Source organism: Amblyomma americanum, chromosome 6, assembly GCF_052857255.1.
Source record: "Amblyomma americanum isolate KBUSLIRL-KWMA chromosome 6, ASM5285725v1, whole genome shotgun sequence".
Classification (NCBI taxonomy): domain Eukaryota; kingdom Metazoa; phylum Arthropoda; class Arachnida; order Ixodida; family Ixodidae; genus Amblyomma; species Amblyomma americanum.
Window position 1 is genome coordinate 26,239,775 of NC_135502.1, and position 27,682 is coordinate 26,267,456.

General features: G+C 48.9%; 3 protein-coding genes across 4 annotated transcripts in view; all 3 read left to right on the forward strand.

Moving 5' to 3' along the window:
• Positions 1 to 14,828, forward strand: part of LOC144136460 (phospholipid-transporting ATPase ABCA3-like) — a 41,242-nt gene extending 26,414 nt beyond the window's left edge. The window contains exons 12-18 of the mRNA XM_077668804.1: positions 1 to 568; positions 2,193 to 2,321; positions 3,955 to 4,294; positions 6,811 to 7,066; positions 8,862 to 9,214; positions 12,292 to 12,643; positions 14,230 to 14,828. Coding sequence (XP_077524930.1) covers positions 1 to 568; positions 2,193 to 2,321; positions 3,955 to 4,294; positions 6,811 to 7,066; positions 8,862 to 9,214; positions 12,292 to 12,643; positions 14,230 to 14,463 — 2,232 coding nt within the window. The 3' untranslated portion in view covers positions 14,464 to 14,828. The remainder of the gene's footprint in view (positions 569 to 2,192; positions 2,322 to 3,954; positions 4,295 to 6,810; positions 7,067 to 8,861; positions 9,215 to 12,291; positions 12,644 to 14,229) is intronic.
• Positions 14,829 to 15,180: 352 nt separating this feature from the next.
• On the forward strand, positions 15,181 to 18,511 carry LOC144094614 (uncharacterized). Its single transcript, XM_077628530.1, has one exon. The coding sequence runs from the start codon at positions 16,116 to 16,118 to the stop codon at positions 17,994 to 17,996; it is 1,881 nt and encodes a 626-aa protein (XP_077484656.1). The 5' UTR covers positions 15,181 to 16,115; the 3' UTR covers positions 17,997 to 18,511.
• A 1,667-nt stretch (positions 18,512 to 20,178) lies between these two features.
• Positions 20,179 to 27,006, forward strand: LOC144094615 (Na(+)/dicarboxylate cotransporter 3-like). 2 transcript variants are annotated; one of them, XM_077628532.1, is made up of 4 exons: positions 20,179 to 20,251; positions 22,045 to 22,308; positions 23,257 to 23,375; positions 25,330 to 27,006. In XM_077628532.1, exons 2-4 carry the CDS (start codon positions 22,096 to 22,098, stop codon positions 26,732 to 26,734), a joined length of 1,737 nt encoding a protein of 578 aa, XP_077484658.1. In that variant the 5' UTR covers positions 20,179 to 20,251; positions 22,045 to 22,095; the 3' UTR covers positions 26,735 to 27,006. The 2 variants fall into 2 exon arrangements, with proteins under 2 accessions (XP_077484658.1, XP_077484657.1); XM_077628531.1 differs by lacking the exon at positions 20,179 to 20,251 and having other exon boundaries at positions 21,952 to 22,308.
• The last annotated feature ends 676 nt before the right edge of the window (positions 27,007 to 27,682 follow it).

Genomic DNA, 27,682 nt, shown 5'->3' on the forward strand with positions numbered 1-27,682 from the left:
GTCGAGGACGTGGCCAGCGTAAGCGGTGTCATGGCGGACTTCAAGAGGTCGCGCACCACCTTCCGGCAGTACAGGGTGGGCGCCGAGTTCATGGCGGCCGCTGAGGGCTCGACGGCAGGCAAGGCCGTGGCCTGGTACAACGGCGACTCCTATCACACCCAGTCAGCCTCCCTGGCGGCCGTTGGGAGCGCGTTGCTTCGAAAAATCTCCAGCGACCCGGACGCCCAAATGGCAACCGTACTGCGGCCCATCAAGCAGCAGAACGACACCATCGCATCGCACAACACCGCGCACTCGCGCTACGCGGAGGAGCTGGCCAGCATGCTTTCTTCACGCGTCCTGCGCATGGTGCTGCTACCCGCGACCACGTCGGTGGTGGCGGCCAGCTTTGTACTCTTCCCAATCGACGACCGCGTCACCAACTCAAAGACCATGCAGCTCCTGTCGGGGGTGCACCCGTTCATCTACTGGCTGGGCAACTACGTGTGGGACATGGTGCTCTCTCTGGTAGCGCTCCTAGTGCTGTTCTTTCCGGTCCTATACTGCCACTCAGAGTTCATCAGCATCGGTGAGTCCCTAATGCACGAAGGAGCCGTGCTTCTTTTATGTTAATGCAGTTGAACCTCGTTAAAAAGAGGTTAAAGGGGCCCGGCAATTACTTCGTTATATCCATAGCTTCGTTACAGCCGTGTTGGCCGCGCTTCCAAGTGGAATTGTCATTCCTTCGTTATATCCATTATTTTGTTATAAAGCGTTTTGTTGAAGTGTACGCTGGTGTGCAGCTAAACCGTGAGGCGCGAGGAGTCCGCGCCAGTGCCGTTTGGCATTATAACAGGATGAATAAAAACTAAATAACAAAGAGCATGGCACAAAAATAGCAGAAGGAGCAGTGAGCAGCAACGACAACAGGGCTATACAATTATGACATTAAGGGCACTGGGGCGCTAAGCCCTCAATGCCAGAAAAAGCACATCATTACGCATATTACTAGCTATTGTGCCTAGTAGACTATTCTAAGCTTCTGCCTGTTCTTATTGCCTGAGTAAATCAAGGTCTAGTTTCCTGTCCACGTCAGTATTCACAGTTCTATTTGTTGCTTAGTACAGACTTGTATACCATGCTTTTATGTTAATGCAGTTGAACCTCGTTAAAAAGAGGTTAAAGGGGCCCGGCAATTACTTCGTTATATCCATAGCTTCGTTACAGCCGTGTTGGCCGCGCTTCCAAGTGGAATTGTCATTCCTTCGTTATATCCATTATTTTGTTATAAAGCGTTTTTTTGAAGTGTACGCTGGTGTGCAGCTAAACCGTGAGGCGCGAGGAGTCCGCGCCAGTGCCGTTTGGCATTATAACAGGATGAATAAAAACTAAATAACAAAGAGCATGGCACAAAAATAGCAGAAGGAGCAGTGAGCAGCAACGACAACAGGGCTATACAATTATGACATTAGGGGCACTGGGGCGCTAAGCCCTCAATGCCAGAAAAAGCACATCATTACGCATATTACTAGCTATTGTGCCTAGTAGACTATTCTAAGCTTCTGCCTGTTCTTATTGCCTGAGTAAATCAAGGTCTAGTTTCCTGTCCACGTCAGTATTCACAGTTCTATTTGTTGCTTAGTACAGACTTGTATACCATGCGACGCTGCTTCTGCTGTCACAGTAAGGACATGTAACATGCCAGAACTATTTCATGTGTATATGGGGTTTTACCTTGAACTCAGCGGGCGCTATTCTGAACAAAGTTGACGTAGTGGCGAATCAGTGTTCACTTACGCCGTGAAGATTCATTTCCAGGCCACATAGAATGAAGCGAATCTCGCAGTAGGTGTCGCATGAGGAATTCCTTGGGATTACTCGGGATTTATTCAAGTATCAGCGCGAGAACGCCTTCCCTGCTATTTCTTCCACAAGAAAAATATGACAATCGAGCCTAGAATTCATCTCGTGATTGTAGATGAGGGTGTGATAACTTTTTCTACATTAATCTTTAAAGTCACTGAATACAGTGCTTCATAAAACACCTTTTGATATCCAGCTGGCGTCCAAAATTGAGAAATATTAAACGGCGACACAGCGACTGGGTTTTAATCAATTTGCATTGATCTCAAGATTAATTTTCGGAAGCATAACTGGAGCGCAGTGCTGATGTTCGTTCTTACGCAGTGTATGCTTTCTCCCATTGTTTCCAGCTATCAGCGTGGTCGCGGTTTTCCTCAGCTACGTTCACAGCATGCTGGCGCTCGTCTACTGGTTCTCTTTCGCCACCGACTCGCTCATCAGCGGCTTCCTAATTGTGAACGCTATCACCGCCCTCTCAGGTACGCAGCAGCTTTTTGTGCCAAGTTTTTGCTCAGTCCAACAACTTTGCCGGTGATCAAAATAATCCGGAACCTTCCGCTATGGCGTCCCTCATAGCCCAGATGTCTCTTCGAGACGTTTGACGGTTAGAAATAATTTATTAATTCGAAAGTGCAGTATAGCGTTTGCCTGCAGCAATGGTCCCAAAGCCACCAGTGAAGTCACCATAGTCACGCATGACGTCAACAGTAGACCACAGGACAGTGATGTCTACAGCAAAGAAAAATTAAAAATTGGCAGTGGCTTTACTTGGCAAATCCTGGAATTCAGCGAAATGCAAGCACGCTTGCTAGGCGTCTGAGGCTCGTCCATGGCAGCTCCGTTACACGCTCGCGACAGCCGTTCTATATATACCCACACGGCCACATGGCTATGACGTGGTTTCACATGGTCTTACGCCACCCCCTCGGATATCACGCGGCTTCACATCACCCCATCGGATGTTCTTAAGGTCAAAGGTCTACCCAAAATTCACCCGATGTCAAAGGTGAACTAAAGGTCATGGGTCAAGGGCTCGGCACCATAACTTTACCACATATGGTCATACACGGCTATCCTTGTTTGTTCTGAAGGTCGTTGTGCTTCCTACCCGAAGACTGCTTTACCTAACGTACTGAAGCTTTTCTCTTCAAAATTTCTTTCGAAGGTGCTGGGAATTTAACCAAGAACCTTCATATTGAGAGGCGAGAACGCAACCAATATGCCACAAAACGGCGTTGCTTCTTGGCGACTAAAGGTTAACCTAGTGCATGCGTTTCCTCGCGACTGTATGCTATTGAGTAGGTGTGTCATTAAAAAGAAGTCTTAATGAACCTCGCAACAGAGCTCACGATTAGACAATGCTTTCGCATTCAAAGCAGCACGTATGTGGTCTTTAAACGCGAACGACTGCTTCATGTACAGTGCGTTAAAAAAAGGGCGAAAGGGCTGATGCATACATTAAAAATAGCCCCTCATAGCATCCTTAGAAAAATTTAACTTTTATGGCTGCTCAGAAAAAGCAACGGTTCATATATTGCATGGCACCCTCTTGGTCATTTCGAAGTTGCACTTATAATGTCGTACGTGATGGGGCAATGGATCCAAAGTAAAAGCTGTCTTGCAACATCTTGACCAATGGTTTGTAACCCGTTACTTTTGAAATTTTGAGAGGCCTGAACTTTTTTGATCACTTATTAAACGGCTCTAAAACATTTAGTGTCAATCTGCAAAAAGAAGTCTGATCTAACCAGGTGTTTTGGGCATGATACGCTTAGTTTGTTATAGGCCAAGAAACCCAGCATAGTTGACTACTCTTCTTTACATGAAACAGAAAATTACCTTGCACACCCCACCGTTCTTTAACGTGTCTTCCATTAAACCTGAAACAAGTACATTTGTGTCCTATGAGACTACATATACTGAGCAGCTGACGTTAAGTTTCACTTTCTGTACTTGATAGCTCGTTGCTGAATGGCTCCAGAAAAGGCTCAACGATCACTACATCGGCATGCAACAAATCCTCTAAACGGTGCTCTTACGCTTAGTTACAGCGTAACTAAGCATTGGTAATTAAACGTAACCAAGTCATCGGTCCCTGTGTGGTTCACGCAGGCACGGTGAGCACCATGGGCTACCAGCTGGTGCTCATCTCTCAAGAAAGGGGCTCCGACACTCTGATCGCTACCGAGCAGCCCTGGGATGCGCTGCTCATGAGTCTGTACCTGCTGCCGCCTTTCTCCTACACCTGGGCGCTCACCAAGGTGGCGCAGAAGGTCACCGAGGACAGCTACTGCCAGGGCTCGGTCGATGTAGTGAACGACGTGTGCGCCTACTTGCACAACAGCCCCGACGACGGCGCCGTGCTGCTGACCAACCTGCGCTACTGCTGCGCCACTTTCTACGCCAGCAACGGAAGAAGTGTCTCCCATCTCAGCCCGTTCGCTTTCCACAGGTACAGGGCAGAGCTGTGAACACAAGATTGGTCAAAGGTTCCAGGCCAGAGGGTCTGCTTTCAAGCAGTGTAGAAGGGCAGTTACGATACCCCCGAAGCACAAAATTTCTGTAGACAGTACAATCAGTATTATTCTCACCTATTAAAACCTTGATAGCTTTATTGGCACCGTAAGTGTCAATATATAAAGCTGTAAAGATTTTCCTCTAGCCTGAGAACTTTTGACTGCCTCTATACATCGCGAACACGCCACTCGGAGCCAGGAGCCCACATATTTGCTTAGAATAATAACTATATGACAAAACGTGCGTCCAAGCCAGCCTTGTAGTGCCCAGCGTATCACGTAGGATACAGGCTGCAAAAATTCGGATAGTTTTAATTTTCGATTTTAGAGATTTTCTATGTCTGTATATGTATTTCTCAGAATATTGCAGAAACGGCAGTTCCTAGCCTATTTATCACGGCAAGGACGAAGTGTTAGTGTCCAGAAACTTGAGAGGCCGCCTTGAAGATCACTTATTCCAAAAGCTAACCCTAGCAGCAAAACAGCTTAAAATTTCTATTGCCGCACTGCTGAATTAGCAGGCAATAGAACAATGTGCAATTTTTTTATTGATTTACAGCACGCTCCAGGTTATCAGTGCGCAGCTTCTTCTTTGTTAGACATTCACGAATTGTCGTAATTCGCTAGCCTTCTCCTGCTGACGGAGTACAATTCTGTCCAGGCGCGCCACAACCTTAAGAAACGCGAGTGGGAGAGTCTTCTTTACAGAATTTGGCCATGTTGCTAGGTGCACAAAGAGGTTACCTTCTCTTTCGCGTCAGTCACGTTTATGAGTGCGATGTTGTTCAGGCAAGCCTTGTTTCACTCATGTCGGCCATGAATAGGTAATGGTTTGGATATCATTTACCCTTTTGTTGCCTCGATGAAAGAGAGAGAGAAATATCTTTATGGGCACCCGTCAGAGGATTTTACGAGGAGTCAAGTCACTCTAATTGCCAATCATCCCCCTCCTTCCCGCTAGCCGTCGGCCGGGATCTCTTAGATCGCGGCAGCAGTCATGGCCAGCCCGATGACTTGAAGCTGGTCTCGTTTTTCCCTGTTGAGCAGCAGTGCCTCTCGGGGATCTCCGCTTCTGTTCGGCTCTCCAAAGCTAGGGCAAGTCCGCATCATGGGGACCAAGTCCGCAATTCTATCGCATTTCTTGCACCGAGGGCTAAACACCTCAGGGTGCCATTTGCTTAACAGCTGCGGGTTCGGAAAGAGTCCCGTTTGCAGTTTCCTCCAGACTACCGCTTCTCTGTTTGAAAGTTTCTTGTGTGCGCTTTGGTATGACTGACGTTCCGACCTGCAATGATGAAGGATCTCCTGATACGTATTAAGCTCTTCACCGAATTGTAGGAGCTCTTTACACAAGACACAACTGGGATAACGGAAAGCACGACCTCGGGCCAGCGTGTGCGCGTTATCGTTGCCTCGTAACCTTTGATGCGCCAGCGTCGAAGCCAACGCCACCTGCTCTGCCGGAGCTTGGTCGACTGCGACAATTTTTACTGCTGCCACAGAGTTTCTACCCGCGTCGTAATTTCTGATTGCCGATTTAGAATCGCTGACAATGATCTTATCCCGATGTTGCGTCAGGGCGTCAGGGCCAGCGCAATGGCAAACTCATCTGCTTCAGTTGCGTACCTGCGTGTGGTGCTGCAGCAGATAGGAAGGGTAGTCATTTTTTTTTTCGTACTGAGAATCAGGCCGAACAACACACACACACAACACAGTAGCCACCTTTTACTGAGCAATGCAATCTGTTTCTCAGTGCCAGTGCTGAGAACGTGTGGCGAGGCTCATATTTTGTGAGTATTTTAATTTTTTTTTTGGTTGACCAGCCTGCTTCTGCCTTTGACTACGGGGCTTGCGGTTAACAACATTTGCAATAGTCTGATACTACACAATGAACGAAGGGGCAGACGCCTTCCTGAGGAGGTGCCTCAGCCAATGGCGTGACATAGTGGTTAATCCCCTTATAGCTGCTAACATGGCATTGCGAGGTTTAGTAGATTAAAGGGGATTAACATCCGCTTAATAGAATTAACCGCGGCATTATGAAAATTGGTCGACGTCAATGACCGCAGGGCATCCTTTAAAAGGCGTTTGTCACTTTTTTCTTGCGATGTATCCCATTTTTATTTTTCTTATTCACTTTAAATGCCTCAAACTACATTGTGTAGCGATAAGTTTTCATGCCAAAGCCAGGTCTCTACCAGCGCTAGTTTCGTTTTGTTTTTTCTTCTATTTTTGTTATATAGGGAAGCTAAAATCATGCCATATGTGTTCAGGTGAAATGAAGTCGCTAGAGAACCGTAGTTCAAGCGTTCTGTTCACATGGAGCCAGGAGGCATTACACAAACAAAGGTAAGCTTTGACGAAGCGTCATTTAGGACTGCTGTTAACAGTTTGTTTCTCTAACTCGTGCGCGTATAACGTTCGAGCGGCAGAACGGCTTTCTGAATCGCAGGGACTCTGTCATGGTTGAGCTGCTGGTGATGCTGGTCGAAGGATTTGTTCTCCTTGCGCTTCTCGGCATGTTCGAGCACGGACTGCTGCGTCCCTGGTTCCGGTCTAGTGTACAGAGCGCCCCGACGCAAGAGGGAGAGATGCGGCCTGGAGTGGCTGAAGAGAAGAGAGTCGTTGAGAAGATAGTGGCCGGCCACGATCTGACAAAACCAGCGCTTCTAGTGCTGGATATACGAAAAACCGTCGGCCCTCGTCAGGTACCTAACCCTGCTGCGATCTTTACTTCTTCTGTGAAGTTGGGTGGTGCAAAGCGCACAATGACGCTATCTGCCGAACTCTTGTGCGCTGAGGTGTTAGAAACAAAATTGTTTGTGATGAAAGGAAGAACTGTCTCATCTTCTTTCTACGCCTCAACAGTGCCTTGAGGGAAGAGATGAAAGATGGAGTGAAAAGTGGAAGAAAGAGAGATGTGTCATAGTGGAGGGCACAAACGACTGGTCTGCATTCATTTTGAAAGAAGCAAGGGCACAGGAGCATAATCTTATCTTGGGTAACCCTGTCCAATCAGCACAGTCTTCATCATACATCATGCTTCCTAGCAGTAATTTCTGTTTATCTCTAGGATCCAGTTTACCAAATGCCGTACTTGTAGAACTCTACCCAGAAGCAGATCTATGGAGAGAAGGGGGGGGGGGGGGGGGGCGACTCCTTAGGCGGGAAATTTTAAACGAGAAATCCATGTTGAACATTCATTTTTCGGCGAAAAATCTCCCAGAGATACTTTGTTCTAATGGCAACCCACACCTTCCCCCCGCCCCTCAACCACTCCCTCTATGAATGGCTCATAAACCCGCCCTTTAATCCTCCCTAAATAGCTCGACACCGCTGCGGCGCCATGATTCCCGAAGCACAATTCCTGAGAAGGTCGAAAAGCAGTGCAGAGTAATAAACAAGAATGCGAATGAAGAGGCAGCCATTGTAGCCACTCGACAGCTATTAGTGGCCTATGACAGATTCGGAACGCATTTATGGTTGTTGCATGTCGTGCCAATTGCCGCCATCTCTGCTGTCTAACTTCCTTCTGCGTTCGGCCATCTTTTCTTCGGCCCCTCTCTCAAAGGGACTAGGGTCCCCAGGTTGCGTGTTCTTCTTGCTTAGCCCCCGCACTAAACGGCGGTGGTGCTGTCTTTAAGCCGCGCCCAAAGCAATGCAGCTTTTGTTGCTTTAGCTTAAAGCGCAAAACAGAGGGCTTCACACACCCAACTTTTCTATGCACACGTGCAATAGTTTAGTTTTTGAGTTACTTTTGTAAAAATGTTTTCATGAATTTATGCGCACTGCAGGTCTAACCTTTATTTTCGTAAGTACTGGGCGCCTAAAATATTAACTAGCAGCTTTATTGCACTGGGTGGGGCTTTGTGACATGCGGCCGTAAAAGCGTGCGCACACTTCACCTTAATTGTATAGCGCCCCGGGTGTGACATTAGGAGGGTGTTAATTGTATTCAGCAGCTATATTTCGGCTATGTTAACATAAAATTCAATTCTAAAATCAGCCTGAAGAGAAAGACCTACATATTTCTGCTAAATTTTGCTAATTTCACTTATAAAGAAATTAGTTTTAATTACCACCCTTAATTTGATGAAACGAGAGTGCAAACAGGCACCACGCACCGTTGGCTTCTACTCGCTTTTGCTGGAGAGCGTGATGCCGAAACGCACCATACCCGGGCGCACTGCACACTACTGCTCTACGCATCGAGATGCGAGATTTTTAACGCTATTGCGTTAAGGCTGCCGTTCTGTAAAAAATCCGGCTTCGCCGTCGTCATCGTCAGCATCGTCCACGTCGCGAGCGAAAAATCTCCGGAGAAGCTACCTAGCTGGGCGACCTGTGTCACGTGACCGCTAAGTCTAGCTGTGGAAGGGACCCGATGCGAATCTCAATTATGTATGCAACTGTACGAGGGAATAGACAATCCACAAGTGCACCTTTTTGGCGTGCTTTGGGCATCTCGAAGCTTCATCCCCTGCTCTCTCGACTATGGCGCAGGTGCTGCAGGGCCTGACCTTCCACGTAGAGCCCGGCGAGGCATTCGTGGTGCTCGGCCTGCGTGGCTGCGGCAAGACGACCCTGCTGGACATCCTGTCGGGCGTGGTGCCACCCTCATCGGGCTCGGCGTTCATCGCCGACTGCCCGCTGCACAACACATCCGCCTGGCAGCAGCGCATCGGTGTCTGCCCCCACTACGACGGTGTGCTGGGCCGGCTGACGGTGCGCCAGACGCTGGCCCTGTACGCCCGAGTGCGCGGCATCGCCGGGGACTCCATCCAGAACCTGCTCGAGCATATAATCCTGCTGCTCAACCTCAGCGCGGTGGAAAATGAGACGGTCGACTCTTCGGGGTGCGTGTTTAATTGCTTGTGTCAGCTCGTGAGCAACAATGCACGGAGAGACAGTTTACAGGTCGCTTTCACGCTGAATTTAGACGCTAACGCACGAGCCAAACATGTGGTGGTCGGCTCCTTGTTTCGATTTCACGGGACTAATACCCGGCCGGAGTGGCCCCGTTGCAATGGAAAAACGTAAAGAAAAACACCCGGATGCAGTGATTGCCCTGTATGGTAATGAACCTTAGGTAGTCGCGTTATTTCTTCAGGACTCCGCCAATATAATGCGACTCCTAGACCAAAGAGTAAGGTTTTCAACAAGAAGCCTAGTCAGCGTATCCTAAAGCGAAAGCAATGCCTGCCCACGTTACATTTACCTGTTTGCCTATTTCTGAGACACGGAAGGCGGTCCGGGGTGGCACATAGGCAAGAAAAAAATGCTTTCTAGTGTTTTCTTGTTATACTGTTCAACCCAACTACGCCTTACTGCGTATTTTGCTTTCTTACAGCATTTTTTTTAAAGCGTCCAGCGCTACAGTCTCGCAGATGTCTTTAAAATGCGGTTCTCAACTGCCCAACGTGAGGCATTATTACTGTTTTTATTTATCAGTACCTGGGCGGCGCTCCAGGAGCATTGTTACATGTTGGGTGTGCTGGTGCATGAGTTTGTTAGGTCTTCAATGATAGACTTAAGCCTATCTGGGGCAGGGTCAACCACTGGCTCGACGGGCAGGTCGCTCCAGTCCCTATAGGTCTGGATGCAAATTTTTTAAAAGGCTTTGCTGCATTTTATAGTCCTGATACGTATTTGCAGCTTGGCTGTATAACACCCTGCAGTGGACGGTGCAGTGGCAAAACAGTAGAATAGAATTTCTCTTGCTTTCTACCGAAACTCGTTCGGTGCTGAAAAAGAGCTTGACAAACCACCTCTTTCTTGGCAGCAAAAAGAAACGCACAAGCTGCTCTTGTCGAGCACGGTAGTAAGACAGCTGACAGGACAAAAGTTACTACCTTACCTGGATATGTGATGGATAGCCGAAAGCGTAGCATGTGATATTTTCTTGTGAGTCATGTCCTCAGAAATAAACATTCTCCCAGCCTTCTTTATTGGCCTCTTCGCGACCTCAGGGCAACCGGTTTTTCGGGCAATGGGTAGAGCGTGGGGTAGTTTAAGCTTCAGGTTTTTTCCTGTTCTACGGGCGCATCCCAGTGTACATAATGGCGGCGCTCTTAGGTTGTTTTGAAAGCCCAATGCCTGTGGGAGGTCACTTGAACGCTTCAGGTTGGCGACAGGCGCTTTCCTTTTGCGGAATTTCTTTCCTTTCATTTCCTTTTGCGGAACCATTTGCGGATTCGTACAACTGCGGCAGGTGACGCATTTATGAGCTTTCTGGAGAAACGCTATTTCGCCGTCAATATGCAATTGCCGTCTAAATACAAGAAGAACGGCACGGCGAGCGTAGTCAAGAATGCGAAGAGTCTCTGAATAAAAAATATCGCCAAATAGATGATGGAGAAAAAGGCTGCAAGGAAAAAGGAGTGCTGCATCTTTTGCCTCGCATTCTGCGCACGCAGGCTGCGTATATCCTTTGTACGCAGCAAGTTCAGAACCTCAAGCTCTTAACGTCATTCACTCTTTGTTGCGCTCACTAGACTGCCGGTTAGGCGGTTCCGTTCTCACTTCAGCCGTCGAATCAGCTACTCTGCGCAGGCTGCGGGCATTCAAAAATTCCAAATTGTCTGTTCCTTTTTTTTTTCTTCACGCTGTCATGCAGACACGCGCTTGCATGCGCATTGTCTTCAACGTGTGAAGCGCGATGCGAGCACGTGGTCTTACTTGTTTCCGTATGCTTTCATATGCCTTGATGCATCCTGAAAAATATCAGAGGATTGCCACATGCATTCATTGTTACCCGCCATTTGGCTCATTAAAGAAAGATCCCAGCGTGGGTCATCATACATGCGGTAGATGAGACGCTGCTACGGAAGGCAGAATTTTAGCGCCTTTCATATGAGAGATGAGACATGCAGCTAAATTGATATTAATGGTGTACGTGCTTCCGACAAAAAGAAAAAAAATTGACAGATGATTACGATTGTCGGCAATGCGAAGTTTGAGCGCAGCTCTACGCGTATTTTAGTTTTCCCGCCCTTCGGGATCGTCCCGTGCCAGCCACCTTGCTGCTGTCCATTCCTTCGTTTTCGCCGTGGCAGGTGGCATGTCTCTCTTCTACTCCCTGCCATATGTCAGCTGTCAGGCGACAGCCCTTATAAAAGTTTCTTTAGACAGTCTATAGACTGTCCATAGACTTCTGTGTATATAGTCTATAGACAAACCCTAGATAAGTCTATAGGCAATGCAAATCCTATAGACAGTCTATTGACAATCTATAGATTTATGGCCATACACTTTTAGTAGACAGTTGTCTATAAAGAGTCTATAAATTATGAATAGACCAAATGAAATATCTATAGGACGGCAATAGAGTCTATAAGGAGTCTATAGACTGTCTATAGACCATTTTTATAGGGGAGGGTGACCTGTGACGTACCAGGTGGCTTGTTAAGCCGATTACGACGAAGTGTAGTGTCAGGTGGCGTCTTACGCTGCTAGTCACCCTGCGAGATCTTCCAATGGCAGCCGCCTTCCACCTGGCATTTCGCTCTGCTAGTTGGCCAACCGGCTACGCCGACGACTACGCCGACTACGACGCGGTACGCAGCAACAGGCGCCTAAGAGTTGCGCTCTAAAACCTTTAGCCAGCTGGTGTGTGGTCAACAAGATTATGCTTGCATTCAGTAACGTTCCTACCCAACGTAACTGAGTAATTCCTACCCCTACCCCCCCCCGCCCCTTAGCCTATTCCAGTAAGAGTTGGGCCACACTACGCCCACTGCCCACACCACCCACGTCATGGGTAACAACCACATCACCAAGAGCTGCAACCTCAGCACGCCAACTTGAGACAGCAGCCTAGAGCAGAGTCGCGCAATAAAGTTTTTCTCTCTCTCTCTCTTCCCCAGTTCAACAACGTGCAGACATTCCCCGCTTCACGTGGTAAATATCCGAGCCTGCTTTGTATTTTTCGCAGCGCCGTAACTCGACGCAAGCTGGCAGTGGCCATAGCCATCATTGGCCTGCCGCCCGTGGTGCTCATGAACGACCCCGCGACGGGGCTGGACATGATGTCCAAGCGAAAGATCTACCGCTCCATACAGCTGCTGCGCCAGCTGGTCAAGTCGGCCGTCATGATCGTGACGCAGAGCGTGTCCGACTGCGCTGTCATCGCGGACCGCATGGCCATCATGATGAACGGACAGTTCCGCTGCCTCGGCAGCATCGACCAGCTGAAGCAGCGGTACTGCCGCGGCTCCATGATCCTGGTCAAGCTCCAGCCGAAGGTGCTGCAAGATATGGCCGTCATCAACTCCATACATCAAGCGGTGAGCAGACCTTGCTGTGTGTTCAAATTACTTTCAATTCAAATTGTGATCACGATACTCCCTAATGAGAAATTCTAGCACAGCTCTTTAGGTGTTTGGATTTCGAAATATATTGAGGCAAAGAATTTGATATACGCGCATGTATGTACAGTTACAAAGCCCTCTCTATTTTCCATGCGCACTTTCTTCAAGTAACACTCCTCTCCCCGTCTTTGATTGTCATGAAGGTGGCTCTGTAGTCGGAGAATTAGATGGAGATGTATTCGACTTGCTCCATCACAATGCCTGGTTCATAAGCAGGCGGTTTACACTAGGAAGAAAACGCTGTGATTGGCGTGGTCGACGAGGACATTGTATCCCGTGCAGCGCATTTCACAGCACCGCCCGCCAACGAAGCGGAGCATGGCGCGACTGCGAGGAGGCAGTGCTTGGGCGCGCATGCCACCGCCGGCGCGCCCCCCTCCCTTATCTACACTAGCTCCGCACATGCAGTAGTGATGGGAGGCGGCGCGCACCACTGGCGCCGCCTATGAACGAGTGGCGGTACTTTAGTTTGCTCTCTCGAGGAGTGCGCTGGCGCTGTACCTCTCCTAACGCTCCCCTCGCTCTCGGACGACGGGGACAGCGACGCGGCTCAACCCACGCGCGGATAGCTGCGCTCTAAAGCCCGGGATACATGCGACGTTTTTTACGACGATGTTCGCGCGGCAGAAAACGGCGCGGCGGCGCGACGCCCGGCCGGAGATACATGGAGCGAAAAAGCGGCAGCCCGCCGCCGCGTATCTCTCAGCGCGAAAACAATGTGATCAACAAGTGGCAAATACCACTGAGCGAGGGGCTCTTTGAGAGCAGCGACGCTGACTCCTTATTCAGATTAACGAAATTATTCATTTAGACACCACTGTACTGATTGCAGCACGCGTGCATAGATATCTACAAGGTTTTTTGTGCTCGAATGCATGCGGTCGCGTACCTTTCGATGCCCGCTCAGCCGTGGCTACCATCGGCTGCGGTTTTCTTCGGCACCTTCGCTTCAGGGAGGAAAAGCGGGCATTTCGATCCAAGATTCGGTCGTGTTCTCCAAAAAAAGTGACATTTCATGTCTCGTGAAGCGTTTATTTTCACGATAACAACATTTTCGTGCAATAAACACAGCAGAGCTCGTCGGCCATGGCGGCCATGTTGGCGGCGGCGGCGGCGGAGGCAGCCAAACCGGAAGAGCGGGCTTTCTGCGCTGCTATTGGCTTGCCCCGGCTGCCGCTTCCAGTCTCTCCGGACGCCGCGCGTCAATATCTGGCGGGGCCAGATCGGCGGCGGCGGGCGTTTTTTTCGAGACCGGGCGTCAAATGCGCGCCGTCGGGCGAAAATCGCACAAAAAACGCTCCATGTATCCCGGGCTTAAAGCGTTTTTAGACCACCTGCGTGTTGTCGGGTCACAGCTCGGGTCGGGATCAGAAGCCTGGTCTCGACCAAGGCTTCGCAACGTAACAAAACAGTTTAATTATATACTTCCTTACAGCTAGCAAAATAAAGCTAGTTGAGTGAAACCCACGATTGCCGCTGAGCACAGCACACTCGTGTTGCAGGTACTTGCAGCGTTTCCAGGTTCCATTCACACGGGCCGGCTCTCAATGGCGCTCGAGTACGCCACAGAGCTGCGTATGCCGTGGAGTCAGGCCGTGGTCATCGCTTACAACCTAAAGCAGCAGCTCGCCCAGCATGCACTGGACGTGATTTTCAGCGACGTCACCATGGAACATGTGCTTCTCAAAATGGCCAAGTTCGAGGACACCAAGCCAGTGTCAATCGCTGTTGCATGAGAACGCAATAAAGCGAACGCGTGCGCCCGATGGCACCTCGCGAGCCGAAGCAAGCGTTTCTGTTCTCTCAATCACGCGAGCCACTTATGAGCAGTTTCATGCAAAGTTCCCAGAACATGCAAATAAAATCCAGGTAAGATTTGAATGAGCTACGAGAGCCTCCCTATGAAATAATACATTTGGCGTCTTTCCCATCTTGTCATTATTGATAATGCCGCCTCCTCAGATGCCACTAAAACTGGATGATATGCTCATGCAGCAAATTGTTGAATGAAATTTTGCAAGAGGGGTAAAATTTGTCATGAGCTGGTCGGAATGCAGGCCATCTATCCGTGTTTTCACAAAATTACAATGACCTTCATCTCCCTGCGATCATATCGAATTTCCTAAACCACTTTACCTACTAAAGGCGAATCATACTCCCCCCCCCCCCCCTCCAATGGTAGTACGTTCCTTTAGCCATCACAATATTGTTAGACCTGAATCTTGGTACCACTACACCCTCGATGCTTCTAAGTAACATCTATTTACAATGTTAATTCATTAATACTATATACACCGATTGCTCAAGGCAGCAAGGAATAATTGGGCTCTATGTAAGAATCTCTTCTTTATGACCCTTCCCCTGCAATCATTGGAAGGCCGACAGTACAGCGTTAACTCGCCATTAAAGTTGTTGCTTATAGTCTTGCTCCTGATTCCGAAACCACTTCTGAGCGGCATCATATGTTAAAATGTAGGCCTTTATGCAGACATGAGCAGCTGTCTGCTATGCACCTATTTTCTACATTCAATGCAAAACCCTAACCAAGTGAGTATCTTCTTCGTTTGGCCTGCAAGGCTTCTTCCCAATCAACCCGCCATGAGACGAACAACTGGAAACTGAGTGAAGTAATAGGTTTATAATGCGGATGTGGTCATTCCGCTTCGGGTCGAGGGACCAAGGCGTACTGGATTAGGTCATAAAGAGTAGGTGTCATTTTGAAAAAGAACCGAAAGTTTAAAGCATAAAAGGGAAAGGCACTTAGGAGTCGTCTAGCCAATATGGCTCATTTATCGGCTACGCCAAAAACAATTGGTGGTCTGGCATTTCTTGCCGCCACCAGCTCGAAATTCAGCAGATTATGACAATTATAATGAAGACGGCTGCACTCTTTAAACGGAGAGACAAATGTAGGGGCTCGTTTATGACATACGTATGAAGGCAGCCAACAGTCGCCGAAACTAAGAAAAGCATGGGGGATGTTACTATCTTTAATTTCTTTGAACTTAGTGAATATTTAGAAGGAAAAAATGGGAGGGTCATGAATTATGGATCTGATTTTGAATTTGGATCTCTAGCAGACGGAGATTTGTATTTGGATGCATAGGAGAGAAGCTTCGCGAATTTCCATAGCGCCTGCAACTAATTCAGTCTTAATGTTGTTCTCATTTTTATTGATCAAATTGAGTATGAACCGTGTGGTTAGAGCACTTATTATAGTGTTTCATTGGTCTAATCTACGGAGGCCCTGTCCTGGGTGGTACCGCACCGCAAGCCAGTTGGAGCCAGAGCCAGTAGCGAAGCCACAGCCGAAGCAGGTGGCGGGACTAGGAGCCTCGCTTTGAGGACATGGTCCCGCAGTAAAGCGGGGCCAGAGTCCCGCCGCATCATGGCCCTGACAGCGCTGCTTCTGATAGCGCTCTTGCTGCCAGGCTGCGTCCTGTCGCTTCCCAACGGCCAGGTCGACCAAGGTCCGCAGCGAGGACTGCTTGAAGCGTTGCAGAAGCTCCGTCTGCTCAACCTCGCAAACGGACGGCAGCAGAACAGAAGGTACGCTAATGCTCCAGCTCAACATCAACAGTCTCAGCAGGTGCTCGTGGACATCCCGAATAGAAGTCAAAACGTTTCGGTGTTTCCTGACCTGGACTCACTCCTAAGGAACCGCCTGAAGCGTGACCAGTCGCTGATGGTCCAGATCAACGTCTTCAACAGCGCTGGAAGGGGTTGCTGGCACAGGAGAACAGCACTGCCCTCCTCGACTTTACCGAGAGCGGAAGCGAACGTTGGCGGTGCGAATTCTGTTCTTGCATCTGCACTCACAGAGATCCCCACTCAGGCTGTTCCAATGTCTGTAGGTTTGGAGGAAGGTAAAGTGCCTTGGGTACAGCCGGGCATACCCTCCGTAATACCTCCTATAGATCAACACAACACTTCGAGTGTGGATTATAATGCAGCCGCAAATGTCGCAATAGAAAACGTAACAGCGGGTGCTCCTGAACTAGATTCAGCCATCCAGAACGTTCAGGGCGAAAAAGATGTCATTCACAACATTCCTGTGCCCTCGTCGTCGTTCGTACCGGCGCCGTCATACTCAGGTGAAGCTGCCGCCACGCCCACTGAGGAGCTGTCACAATGGAGAGCTGAGTCTGGTTCACGTATCACACCTGAGGCTGTGGTGTGGAAACATTCAAATGCCGCATCTTACCCCAAACAGAGCTTTGAGCACTACCCTGCCAAACCGCCTCCTAGGATACCCATCGGTCCTATGACCGTGCGCTTCGGACTTCCGCCACCGCTGATTAAGGTTACAGTACCCGTGCTGATGCCATCTGAAGATTACCTTTATCAGTCCGGATTGGACGCAGTCACCGACAACCCCAGCGAACCAGAGGGCGACGCCCTGAATGACCCATCTGGTTGCTTGCAATCTTTCAGCGTGGGCCTCAACTGTGGCGAAAAAATATACCGCGGTAAGGCCTCCGGTGTCTCTAGCTCTCCTTTTGACAATCTCATCCGTAAAGGTCCAGCGCCAGTTGAGCGCAGAAACATGGACCGTAGCGTAGGTGCTGCGAAACAGCTATGCGAATGCAGCGATACCAATAATTCAGCTGATAAGAACAAGAATGGCTTCAATCCCAGCGATGTACAGGCGCTGTTGTTCAAACCGCGAGGGGACGCCCTGCAACGCCTCAGGCCCCAGCTTCAACAAAATCCTCCTGCTAAAATTTTGGGAAGTCTGCGCTACCCACCGCCCAACGATATTGCTTACGAGTACGCTACCACCTACGTGTACGAGGACTACGTCCCGTCGGCCTACTACGAGGCCCAGCCACAGCCTCAGCCGCTGCCACTTCGACAATCGCCACCCCAGCAACCTGGCCAGGCACCGTCACGGCAGCAACCTCAGCCACTGCGGCGACTAGGCGTAAGCCCGTTGACAGTTCCAGGTGGAAGCAAGTACCAGCTGCGCAACGCAACGAAGCACGTTCCAGGAGCACTGGCTGTGGACCACAAGCCACGGCGTCTTAAGTCGAGAAATGGAACGCGGACAAGTGCGAGCCCGCTGAAGCGCATCGCACGGGACTTGCAGGCCTTGGAGGTCACGCCGGAGGGATGTCCATGCGCCAGTAGTCGAAAGCCTCCTTGCACAAAGACGCCGAAGAAGTGCGCCAAGAAGCGCCCGTGCACCAAGAAGTTGAAGAAGTGCAAGAAGCGCTGCCGGAAGAAGACTGGGGAGCCTGGCGCTGTGTCCGTACCAGTAACGTTTTGATCCTGCGTTGGAATGGCATTCACTGGTGTACCAGCGCAACTAGATGAACCGTGTGGCCCGCAAGTGTCTGGCGCCGCTGTGGCATTACAAACACGCATTTCTCGTCTTTCTTCGGCGAGCAAAAAATGAATATGACTCGTTTGGGTTGTGGCCTGCCATGTTTATTCATTGTGTGCAGTGTAGAAAAAACGCATGTATAAGTGGTTTTAGCGAAGCCATAGTGTAAAAGATATGCAATGGCATATTTTACGATTTTCTTTTCTTTTGGGCCTGGATATAAATGACCTTTCGATCTTACGTTCCACTCGATATGAATGTGCCTAGGTATTTCCACGAAAGCAAAACACACGTGCTTATTGTCGTCAGTAATATATACGTACTGCAAGGTGATTTATTTAACGCAGATCAATTATTTCGTTACCCGTCAAGTACAGCGGATCATGACATATTCCAATGAATTTGTGAACCTCTGTCCACGTGCTGGACCGTGATTATGAGTGGTTGATATTACGCACCTGAATATAGCGTTAACTCTTTCCCAACCACGATACAAACGGCTGTTCTTGTGTATGTTGATTCTTATTTGTCTTAACAAACTGCTAGACTCATTTTGTTGTATCGCGTGTAAAAAGGAAACTAATGGTGAATTCCAATCGCAGGCCCAGAGCGGTCTGCACGCTCTATGACAGAGCGCCTGGATCCGGCGCAGAGCGCGCGACCTGAAATTGCGATTGGAGTACACTTGCTCTGGCCAGAGCATGCAGGCCAGAGCATGTAGGGCGCCGCTATCGCCACTGAAAAAGAACGTCACGCAAACTTCCGGTGTAGACATACCATCGCTTGAAATTCAAACCCTTAGCTGCAGTAAACTAGTTTACTGCACCTTATGCAGAATAGAAGTCCGCTACAGATTCTCCAGAAGTGCGAATTTTCCCGCACTGATGCTGTCCGATGCTGTAGCAAAAACATTCTATGGCGCCGCCATACCTATAGGAGCACGCGTAGTAAGATGAACAGGTCCGCATGCTTTCATCAGACTTGCTTTGAATTACCCGATACTTTAAATTTGTCTAATATATGGACTGAACAATATGATTTCAGGGCATAATTGCTCCGCATGTTATTTCTTTTTTTTTTTCATTAGTGACCGTAACTAGTACGTTGCCAACAAGGCAAGAGTAATACTTTTGGGGCGAGAGAATATGATTGCAGTAAAAAAAGCTTTGTGCTATCTGCCGGGTGCAGGAAAATGAACCCCATGCGTTCATTGCGTGCTAAATGCTTTACAAGAGAAGCGCATTGTAGCTTCTGGCTTCTGTGGTGATCACTCAGCTTCCGATAGGGTTCTTTTTTTTAACCAACCGTAGCAATGCTTACTTCGCAGTAACATGAGTTCTTCCTGGTTTTCGCATATCAAAGAAATGATTTCGATGCAATAAAAAGTACTCAATTTCCATTCATAAAATTTCCCTCTTACACATTACTTTAAAACTGATATTGCTTGAGAGCAATGTTTATGCCTGGCCAGGCTTCCTGAACGTCAGCAACTAACGTCATCTGCTGACCGCCAGTAGCAAACACTTAGTAATTAAATGGCGACATTTTATAAAATGCTGTAAATTTATAAAATGCTTTTTCCGACGCCCGTAGAAAATAGAGGGCCTACACCGAGTATTTGAAATTCTTGGAGTTTTTTTTTTTTTTACGGCTCAGCGCCACATTGCACGTCGTGGCGTTCGTCCAGATTTCCTAGTCTGGGGTGCAAATCACGCATAAGGAGCGCTGCGTTTTCCTTTTCAATGTAATCAATACGCGAACTACGTGTTTCGCCCTTCAGAATGCACTGTTTTCAGAGCACTGAAATTTTCGGCGTATTATGCTCCCTAAGGGCGGCCAAATGAAAGTAACAGTCTTAGCGGCGGAGGCTGCTACAAATAGCGCTACTCGATAAAGTATGTCTCGGCGAAGAGAAAGCTAAGCAAAAATCGACAAGGCCTAGTCCAGGCTTGCCACGTGTACTATGCCAAAAGAAAATTCACAGATATAATGCAGCGCCACGGCGATTAGTTGTCCTTCAAGCGGGAAGAAAATGAAGCGTTCATGTCTCGAGACGGTGGTGCGCAGCTCGAGCCGCGAGACGTAGCCATAGCGCGTAGCTGCACGGCTGAACATTCCTTCAGGGCTGCGACGCCGAAGCTTCACCCTTTTATCCTGCGACGACCAGGCCTAGACGCGCATCAGGGCACCGCTTCAAGGTAAAGCCGACCGCTTTTCTTGTCCTTAGATTACCTGGCGTATGTAATGGAGCCCGTGGTCAGCCGGTCTCGTGCTATGTGCAAATACTAGTTAACCTCATTCGCCTGTGCGCAACTGCGACGCTCCTGTGCAACACTGCGGAAGAAAAGTATTAGCATTTTGATGCCCACGCGAGATTACCCTAATTTACGGGCCGTCAATAATGCTGCAAAGCGCATCCTTCCAGCGTGTTTTTCACTGAGGAACTTGTCCTCTCTCAATCAGTATAGGCGCGTAAAAGATCATACGGCCGACACTGAAACCAGGTGTCAGGATGTGAAGTTTCCTAAATGAACAGTTTTTTGTTTTTATTTAATTTGGGTAAGCGTATGCGAACTCGGCAACCGCTGATTCCTCTGAAACAAGTGCTGCTCCCAGCATTGCGCTTAACAAGAAAGGGGGGGGGGGGGGGGGGGGTCAGGATAAGCACAGCTCATTATGCGGCAACTTCAGTCATGCCCGCTGCGTGTTCGTCAAAAACGCACAAGCCAGGAGCGCAGAGTGCCTTGAAGAGGCTGGACCAAGCGTTGATAGCAAGGACTCGTCTTTGTCCGGAGGTTTAAGTCGGCATTACCTAGAAGGTTGCTTCGTAGATAACGCCGCTCTTAGATTCGTATAATCCTCAAACACCGCGCGTGTCAGAGTCTCCTCTCTGGAGACAACTACGGGGAAAACCTTTTGTTAGCAACTGTTAAACAACACTGCTTCATAAGAAGATGCTGTTCAAGTTCTCCAAATTGCTGTCTGAAGAATTCTGGGAAGGTTTGCGAATTTTTCGCTGCACGTCGCCTTCACTGCACTAAGCCTGATACTTCCACCAGCCTGTATGGCGAATTCGGTGATATCCGCGGCATGATATTATAGCGTCGCATGCTGCTTGAGACAAGAAGTTCAGAAATGCAGGAGACGCAGTATCATTTACTTCCAACATGGAACAGTGGTTGGAAGTTAGCGCTCCTGTCTTCCCTTCCTTTCTGAAGCCCTTGCCTTGAATTGCACTAAATTTCTGAAACCATGGCAAACCGAGACACGACCATCCAAGTAGCAAGGACTAGTCGTTTGAAATCTAAAATCTACTGCTTTATTCTGTATATCTTAAAGGGACCCAGAAAGGGGGTCTCAATAAAGGTGCGATACGTCTGGGATGTTAAAGACGATGGTTCTTACTTATTCCCCAGCAAGAATTATTTTAATGCGTTCAGACAAAATTTGAACTTCCGCGTCTTCGCGCCTTTCCCTCTCCTCTCGCACGTCAAGACGGCGGCGCTCCTCTGCCGGCCCCACTCACTCGGCCCCTCCCCTACCTTCGCCGGCTGCGGAGCGCGCGGAGTGGCCGCGGTATCGTGAGACGTCTGCAAGAATTTGCGCTGTGAACCAATGATTACCCCCGGCTACTGACGTCATTTGCAAGACGTGACGTCGTCCGCCAGGTTTTCGCTCAAAAGCCCGGCACCGCACGTCGCCACGAGGTGCGAAAGCGGGAATTTTTAAAAATTTATTCTAAATTTCCCGCTCGCCTTTGAGGTCTCGTACGCGGCATGAACGCTCGGTGGCCTGTACTCTACACAGTGCAAACATTTTAAAGCCAAGCTCAAACACCCGTTTCTGTGACCCTTTAACAAAATCTTACAAGACTGCAGCACTGAGGTAACGCCAGTTGGGCAGCACATCGGAGTGGCCCTCCACATAGACGACAAATGGGGAATAGGGTGAAGCATACCTGAAGCTGGCACTAATGAAACCCTTTGCGCAGACACTTGACTCTGATCCGGAGGAGCTTCTCTCACGGCCAGGAGCAACAGTCATGATTGACCAGTTCGCTAATCCGGACGACCTGTCCCTAACGGACCTGGCGCGGCATGGGCTGCCCGAGCGCTTCCAGACCATCGGCTTCTACGTGCGCGTCTTCGCCATGTACGCGATCCCGGTGTGCCTGACGCCGTTGCTGCGCCAGCGTTCGTCTGAGAGCCATTGCGCCTTCATCGTCCTCTACGTGCTCTTCCTCTGGCTCTTCCAGGTACGCGGCTGTTGCATCATTTCGGAAGTAGGCGTGACGTGTGAAGCAAAAGCGCCGCCTGTCGTGCTAACCAACCATCCTTGCAGAGCATGTGCCACGAGGGAAAACTGCGAACACTCAAGCGAAACACTCAGTGCAAGTGGTGCAGAAATAGATCCCAACCCACTGCTCCTAAACGGACACTGTGCAGAAACTGACGTTGGCCTTTCAAATGCAATTTTCTCAGCAATTATTGCGTCTTCCACGTTCAGACAAACATCAGAATAGTCATAAATACCCACAGGTTCAGTTTTTCCTAAGAACAAATGTTGCATATTTTGCCCTGGTGATTCAATTAGAGAGTCCAAGTAATCATCATCAGAGCCCATCTACTTTGTTTACTACTGATTTCTCTGCACTTTCCTCCTCTGCCAACCCTAGTTTAATAACCTAAGGTTCTCCGGGATTAAGATAGATAATTTATTTTTCTGTATTCGCAGCCATGTGAGTAGTGCACGCAATAGGAGCGTATGCTACTGAGAACATAGCGAGCCTTTATTTTTACCCCTTGGGATTAACCCTATATTAGCCAGGTGAACTCTGCTCTGTAGATACAAAACTGGATCCGGAAAAATCTGACATCAAAACAATCGAACGCATTTCACCAATAAGAAAAAAGTGCGCTGAAGTACACAACCATTGCGCCCAAGCATTTTCTGGCGGTGACATTAGGAGGACTGGTTGTTTAAAAGTTCCTCACAGTTACTTAATTTAATTATTTGAAATGAATTTTTACGTTAAATGCTTGTTCTTTTCGCCGTATTAACTGCCTTTTCGAGACCATAATCTGCTTCAAAGTAATAGAGCTTAATGTCCCATAAAATGTCCTAGGCTGGCTAAAGTACGCATCGATAGTAGTACAGGCATTTTTCCTCATACCTCTGTTTTTTATGACTTACGTTGATGCAGTCCTTCCCACCAGCCATCGTATCTTTCCTGCCGATCATCCTGGCGCCACCGTTTCTCGGTTTCTCAAGTGGCGAGCTTCTGGCGTACTACACCTCTGAAACAATGCTGCTCTATATTGGGTACGACGTACTTTTTTTGTTTTTTTGATGAACAAATATCAGCTTTTTGTTGCGCATAAGACCGCTCGCGTGCCTCCTAAATAGATAGTTTACATTGCTAAACACTGAAAAAATTCTGCTATACGACACCGTGCTACCTAATGTCTTTAGTGGCTATTACAGATTGTCAAAAGATAAATAGTATTCATTGTGTTTACATCATTTCTGAATGTTTGTCATGTTAATGAACAAAGTCATCAAGACAGTGTAAGCATAACTGCAGCCGCTCATATGATCCACATTCGGTATTCTCAACGTATTTCGTTCAAAAACCTGTCAAGTGAAAATCGTGGCCTCGTGCCATTTGCTAAAAAGGCTGTAAGTGTGTTAACACTTCGTACATAATCACGAGCTTCTGCAATTGTTCTCTGTATATCTAGCAGTGCAGTTGGAGCAATCACTGTTAGCGTCGCACCGACGTACTTATCTCTGTCAGTAAATACGACTGCTCTTAAACATTCCCTTACCTTCAGGTTATCCCACCCATCGCTTGATGGGACAACCCTCTTGGTGCTTTCTCGAGTACAGAGCCTGGTGGAAAACGCATTAATCCTCCAAAGTTACAGAAGCTGCAAACCTTTACTTTCAGCCTATTCGAATACGGTAAATCCGCTGTTATTTTCCAGATTCTGAACTCTATTCGGTGAACTTAAACGCTAAACTACCTCGGCACCTTCACTACGGCGTCCCTCGTAGCCTCAGACGCTTTGGGCGTTAAACCCCTAAACCAAACCAAACCAAACCACTACCTCGTCGTTGTTCTCTATCCTACCCTTCTGAGGATCATGTAATGACCCTTCCCGTTTCTATGAAAGGGATTTTTCGCATGCAAATAACTGGCAAGCGACATCTGCCATCGCACCATCCGTGGCTTTTCCCAACACTTCCAGATGATATTCATTTTCTGCTTTCGCTAGTACTTAGTTTAAAAAAAAGCCTGGAACTCATTTTTGTATGTCGTTCTTCGGCGCATGCAGAAACGTGAATATCTGAAATCTGTAACCTGCGTTGCCGTCTAGAATCTGTCAGGGCGGCACGTGGCACCGTGGATATCTTATGGCGCGTTCCACTCGGCGATCCGGAGCCCGTGCTTGAATGGGCAGCTTTGATTAAAATACTGGGTTCCAATCGTGGAAAAGGAGCAACTCGCTCCGCGACGGGTCGGTCGGCCTCGCCCTCCGCAGCCAGGAGCGCATCTCTTGATTATTCCAATCGTGCATTGGGATTTCCGGATACCGCTGTGGATGCGGTGCTCCGTCACGGAATTAGAGCGATGCTCCAGAACGCCGGCTGGAATACGCCATTCAACGTCATTCTATGCCTTCTTTCATCTTTTCAAGTGTCGACGTTACCCAGAAGATAAAAACAAGAAATTAATTCCTTGGTTTCTTCTGTGGTTTCTTCTGTTTCAAATAGGATAATCGCTTTATCGCGAAGTTTTGCCACTTTTTTAAAGCAAGGCTTGTTTATACTCCTTCTAACTTTCTCTTCCTTTCTCACTATGCCTAATCGCAAACATAAATAGAAAAAAATAGGAAAACTTAATTTTTTTCCGAGTCTGTTATGATCAGCTTTTGCCCTAAAAGCATCTTCCACAGTGGAAGACAAAAGCATATGCAAGGTTTGCGATCTTTAAATTCAGCGCAATGTTTTAATCTATGGTATCCTCAATATTTTTCAAGACTTTGTCTACCTGCCACCACTTCGCCGTAGCAACCATGACCAGCACATTAAAGAATTGTTGGCAAATACCCTACTAAGTAAATCATCTAAATTTCCTCCAGTGTCACAACTGACTGATCTTGAGGTTGTTCGATTCTCCATCCGCATTAAGGTCGATAAACGGGGCACAGAAATGCAGACCATCCTCGCAAATAGCAAGAGTCACTGCAACGCACATTTTTTTTTCCCACAGGTATGCTCTCGTGGTGCAGGGCGTCGAGGCGACCAACCTCCACAAGCGACTCATCCTGACCTTCCTGCTGGTTTTCGGCGGGAAGTCGGGCTTCATCATCGGCGGCTTCGTCATCACCACCATCCTGGTGTCCATGTGGACCAACGCCGTCCGAACCGCCGCTATCGTGCTGCCCATCGCCATGGAAGCCCTGCAGCACATCCAGGACAACCGGCTGTTCCACGTGCTCGAGCTGCGAACTCGCTACATCCGCCGCACCGCTGGCATCGGCACGCCCATCATGGAGGCGCGCTACCTCATCGAAGGCGGCGTTGTCATCCCGGACGTGATCCGCATCCTCAGCGAGTTCTTCACCGTCAAAAAGGGCCTCCTCATCGGAATCTCTTACTCGGCGGTGCTGGGCAGCATGGGCTCCGTGGTCGGCTGCGGTGGCAACCTGTTCGTGAAGGCCTTTATGGAGCAGATGTACAACTACCGCCGGATCACCATCTACCAGTGGGTCCAGTGTCACCTGCCCCTCACTGTGCTCTGCTCGTTCCTCCTGTGGTTCGTGCTGTCCGTGTGCTACGCGAGCGACGTGGTGTCCAGCGACCATATCTCCAAGCGGGCCTTCGAGGACATCATCTACCGGCACTTCGCCGAGCTGGGCGCCGTCACGTACACCGAGGTGGCGACCATCATCACCTTCCTGTGCATGGCGGCGGCCATCGTCGGCTCGCACCACTACGCCGAGGCACTCGAGGTCGAAGTGGCCGAGTCCATCTTCAACGAGACGGCCTGCGTATTCTTCTCGGCCTTCGTCCTGCACGCCGTGCCCAGCATCTACCACCAGCGACGCGGCCGGGAACACGGCCGGCGTCGCTTCCGAGGCCACACGGCGCACCACGCCGTCAAAAAGATCTCGTGGGCCTTCATCATAACCATGGGCGCTGGCGTCTGCGTGGCCAAGCTCATAGTGCGCTACAACCTGCAGCAGTTCTTCGACTGGATGCTGCCGCACCACGCCATCAAGTCGGCCTTCCACCTCCAGCTACTGGTCACCTTCTTGGCTTTGGTGCTCGCCGAAATCAACAACTCGCTCAACAACATAGTCATATTCGCGCCGCTCATTTGCCACATGTCGGATGAGCTCAAGGTGCATCCCATGTACCTGCTCATGCCGTTCACGTTCTGCTGCTACTTCGGCTTCATGACGTCCACCGCGACGCCTGTCAGCGAGTACGTCACCGACTACGGGGACCTACTCGAGGAGGAGTTCATCCTGCCCGGCATCGCGATGAAGATCGGCTGCGCGCTCATAGTGCTCCTCGCGTACAACACCTGGTGCTGGGACTACCTCTATTTGAAGGAGCCCGTCCCGCCGCTCACCAAGCAGAACCAGACTGTGTCGGAGAAGTTTTCCTGACGCGCAAGCGGCTCCTCGCGTCGGGCTCATCTGACGTCTGTTTCTCGCTGTAGAGCGGTCATTATACTGTACCTCCTATCTGTGTGATGTTTTTTTTTTCCTTCTTCGTCATCTGCTAAAGCGCGTATATCCTACGTATCACGGCCCGTAAATGTGTGGAAGAGATTACCCACTGTACATAGAAATTCGCCATGTGTTTTGCATACCGTTTTCTTTCTGCGTGTGGGTGCATTCACAACTTTACGTACGTTGTCTGGAATCGTATGTTGTTTGTTCTTGCTTTGACTCCTCAATCGTACCGCATATGTCCGTGTGCAACATACCAGATGTTACTATGCATCATTCCACTGGTTGTCGCGACACACACTTTGCCGTCTGTGATACCTTCGAGTAGCTAAGCACTAAGTTTTTCGTGTACGAAGGCCTGCATATTTTGGGACCTCAGCATGCAATGACATGCTGCTAGGACTCAACCTAAAGAGTACTGCTCCTAGGACTGCTTAAATACACGCTATGTTCAACACTCTGCATCCATTGTGCTAAGAACATTGTGAAGCACATGAGATAACTTTACTGTAGCTCTGCATGGCGATCTATGATACCGAGATTGATGCGAGTGGGGAAAAACTGATAGCTGCAACCGTGTGCAGACTTTGATAGTCATTTTGCATGATTTGGAGAATCTACCTGCTTTCTAGATCATAAGGCGTGCGCTGTAGATTTAATAAGTGTGCTGGTTGAAAAGCTGTAACCCGTGTAGAACATTATGACGTCGTTCATGGCACATAGTACACCAACGCGTATACAAGTAGCTTTCCAGTCATCAAACAGTTTACAAGACTGCGCTTTACGATTTGCTTTCACAACTAAGCTGGTAAAACCAATTGTGTATCCTTTGTGTGCAGATGTGAATTCCACTTGACGAAACTAAGCTCGTGAAGTACAGCT